At 35.5% G+C, this 3,455-nt stretch overlaps 1 protein-coding gene across 1 annotated transcript; it reads left to right on the top strand.

The window, feature by feature from the left end:
* Window positions 1–356: 356 nt before the first annotated feature.
* Window positions 357–2,717, top strand: FAM103A1 (family with sequence similarity 103, member A1). The gene is made up of 2 exons (XM_009705404.1): window positions 357–535; window positions 2,144–2,717. The coding sequence occupies exons 1-2, from the start codon at window positions 369–371 to the stop codon at window positions 2,328–2,330; spliced, it is 354 nt and encodes a 117-aa protein (XP_009703706.1). The 5' UTR covers window positions 357–368; the 3' UTR covers window positions 2,331–2,717.
* The last annotated feature ends 738 nt before the right edge of the window (window positions 2,718–3,455 follow it).

Below are 3,455 nucleotides of genomic sequence, written 5' to 3'. Positions count from 1 at the left end.
GCTGATTATATTAGGTATTAATGTAAGTTGAAGTTCTCCTGTGTGGATGGAGCCCCTTAAAACCACTCCTAGTGTTTAGGCAGATCAGTGTCTGCATATCCAGTATAGATGCACAAAGACTGCACATGGAATTGGAATTGCTTTCCATCAGAGATAACCTGTTCAGGAGCGTTATTTACAGTCTTAGATTGTCAAGACTTGAGTTGGTTATCTGTGCTGTCTGCCTAAAACTTAATTGCTGTGTTAATCTGAGTGTAACTTTTCATTGTCCTTCATTTGCCCTAAGTGGATTTTGGTAGCTATTACAATAAGAGTCTTCATACATTGCTAAAGCCACTTTTATTGTGTTCATGTTTAAAGTTTTCAGAATGACTTCCTTGGTTGACATGCCCTTGAATTATGAAAAGATGTTTGCTCATCGATTCACATCAGATGATGAAGAATACCAAGAATATGTGAAACGCCCTGCTGATCCCCCTCCTATAGTTGAAGAATGGAGAAACAGATCTGGTGGCAACCAGAGAAATAGAGATCGGTACTGATTTCTTTTTTTGATCTTTCACAAATATATAGTTAAATGATCATTTATTTCAGAAGAAAGATAGGAATTTGTTCTGTTAATAGAAGTATCTTCTTGTTACTTCATAGGTAACTGTGTTAAAGAGAAATACTCTTCTCTGAAATGTAATGAGATTTTACATTTTCTCTGTATTGACAAAGTTTTTGCATTGTGAATAAAAGTATTAAGTAATTTGCTGTTTAGTAAGGAATGAGCTGGAACCACCAAACCCATTTGCCCTGGAGTTTGTTACTGCTCAGCCAGGAACAGATGAGAGTTCTGCAAAACTAAGCAGCCTGTCTTCTGTTGGATAATAACCAGCAGGAAAATGTGTGAAGGAACAGCCTCATAGTGTGATTATCTGTGGCTAGCTGTCCAGAAAGATGTTTCGTTTTTAACCTAAATATTTGCTGTACATTGTTAGATTAGCCTGTATTTCTTTTATCTAGCAGAAACGACTGTAAAATCCATCAGGCAATCTGTCTAGCAAATGCAGTGTTACCTGCCTACTGCAAAGTATTTTTAATTATTTCTTCAGGATGTAATTGCAGCTTTTTACTGAATTCTGGACAGTAACATCTGATTTTTGTGTGATTGAAAAACCATGATTACAGCATATAGTATGCTTGGTAACACTACCATCAGCCTTTAATATAAAGTAGTTAAACTCCAGTCCAACTAACAGTTGGGAAGACTTCTTAGCTAAATATGTAAATAGGATTTGTGCCTTATCTGAAGAAAAGAAGGGCAACATTCTAACTTTTTCTCAACCTAGAAGCTTATCATTGAGTTAAACACAGAATCGGTTTCTACAGATTAAAAAAAAAAGGTGATTGTTTAAGGAGACATTCTTACAAAACTTTGTGGTTCTTTGAATTAATGAACTCTTACATGTACACTCTGGTCACAGAGTGAACCTCACGTAAATGTCGTTTGTCTACACCACACCATTGAGTTATCTAAAGAAAATGACTGTGAGGCAGCTCAAGTGTTGATAGGAATTGAGATACAGCTGAAAAGCCAAAATTTAGACTGAACAATGGCTAAGTACCACTGATAAAATACACTCTTTTGAGTATGTGAATCTATAAGAGACCATGAAGCAGTGGTAGTATGTATGTTAGGGAATATGCAAATTCCAGGACTCTATGCTGTTGGGTAGCTAAATTTGGGTAGCTAAAGCCTGCTTTGCCACAGCTTTCAACTGTGAAGCTACTAGATTGAACCTGGCTTTGATACAGCTACGGATGTATCTGCTGGTTGTTTTTTAGATAGATCGTCTGTTTGAGTCTCTATTCAGAGCTCCAGCAGTTCACCTAATGGCTGTGAATGCTTTGTGTTAGAAAACAGACTGTCTTTCTATCGCTTAGTATATAGTGTGTTGGGTAGCAGTAAGAAATTAATTATATCAGATAATCATAGATACGTTTTCATCAGTTTGTCATAAAAACAGATAAGTAATTGAGTGTATAAACAGTTACATGACAGTTTTCATGAAAACTGTAAAATCTAAGAGTTCATTATCATTCATCTTTTTAAAAACTCACAATTTATGTGAATCTTTGACATTTCTTTTCATTGCAGGTTTCAAGATGGTAGATATTTTAGAGGGGACAGATACAATTGGCAAGGTGACTATAGATCTAACCAGAGGCCAGAAAGAAGTTGGGGTAATAACTACCAGCAGCACAGACAAGGACAATCGTACTCCCACTACGGACAATATGGCTACAACTCCTACAACCCAGGGCCTCGTTATCATCCCTACTGATGCTACTTGTGGTTTGAAAGTCCAGTAATGCTGTGTAACAAATTCAGTTAGACTTCAGTTTTCTTATTTTTCCACAGTTTTATAGATAACTGAAGAATCAGTATTACAGTCCATTATTGTTTATCTGTAGTGTGAATTGAAAAAGGGAATACCTTTTATGAATAATAAAAGTGTATTGTACAGAGTTTGTTTAGCGTCTGTAGATCTTAGATTAAATTTCCAATCTCATTCTTTTGTCTGAATACATACTAGTACACTTCTTTTCTTCCATGACTGAGATTTCTCTGTCACATTTTAGAAAACACAACAGGTCAGGAAAAAAGCTGTGGTTTGTGTAGCAGTGGCACACTGCCTTAAGATGGTTCTTTTTGAAAGTGACTTTCTCTGGAGAGAATTTCTTGGTTTGGCTTTTGATAGTGAGAAAAGATCAGTTTGGTTTGAATTTCAGATGCCTTAAAACTGAGAAGAGAGATGCTATTACAGAAATATTTTATGGGGTAAGCATAGTGTCTGTTGACTCAATGTCTTCGATTTATTTGCAGTATTCATCTTAAAACATGGTCTAAAAGTTGGAATAAAAATTAAGTAGTTTAAATGTGTATCTTCTTTGTAGTAATTCAGTGATACACAAGTTTTACCTGAGAAGTTATATCAAACTTAGATTAATTTGTATCATCTTAAAATAAGTTTGGTATGTGCATAGCAAATTTTGGAATTCCCATTTCAGTGAAGCTGTAAAATTTTGATGGTAATTGTAATTAGTTTGTATTAAATACTTTGTGCATGTTATAGAAGAAAGGAACCATAATCAGTACTGTTCTGCACTGGTTTTGCGTGAGAAAAGAGCATAAGCAGTGCAGAGTGTTACTCAGAATTTAAGTTCTGTGTTCTGTGGTTTTTTTAAGTATTCACACAATAAAAGTATAGTTCATGTGCAAGGATGTTTCTGAATATTTCTGAAACCTACCTTTGAAACATTCACAATTGCCACACTCTCATCTAGGCCGACAGCTGCACAAGCAGCAGTACTAACAGAGAAGTGTTAATACTGGACAGCTGTTGGTTTAAGTTAGAAGAATGGCCTACTCAGCTACAATCAAGAGGATGAGACACATTGTGATTAAT

This window comes from Cariama cristata, unplaced genomic scaffold (genome assembly GCF_000690535.1).
Source record: "Cariama cristata isolate BGI_N322 unplaced genomic scaffold, ASM69053v1 scaffold38498, whole genome shotgun sequence".
NCBI lineage: Eukaryota > Metazoa > Chordata > Aves > Cariamiformes > Cariamidae > Cariama > Cariama cristata.
This window is presented reverse-complemented; position numbering and strand designations above follow the sequence as displayed.

Bases quoted from the DNA above. Each gene is read 5' to 3' on its own strand.
- FAM103A1 (XM_009705404.1), top strand. From the start codon at position 369: ATGACTTCCTTGGTTGACATGCCCTTGAATTATGAAAAGATGTTTGCT. The intron at 536-2,143 runs GTACTGATTTCT...TTTTCATTGCAG, and splicing joins AACCAGAGAAATAGAGATCG to GTTTCAAGATGGTAGATATT.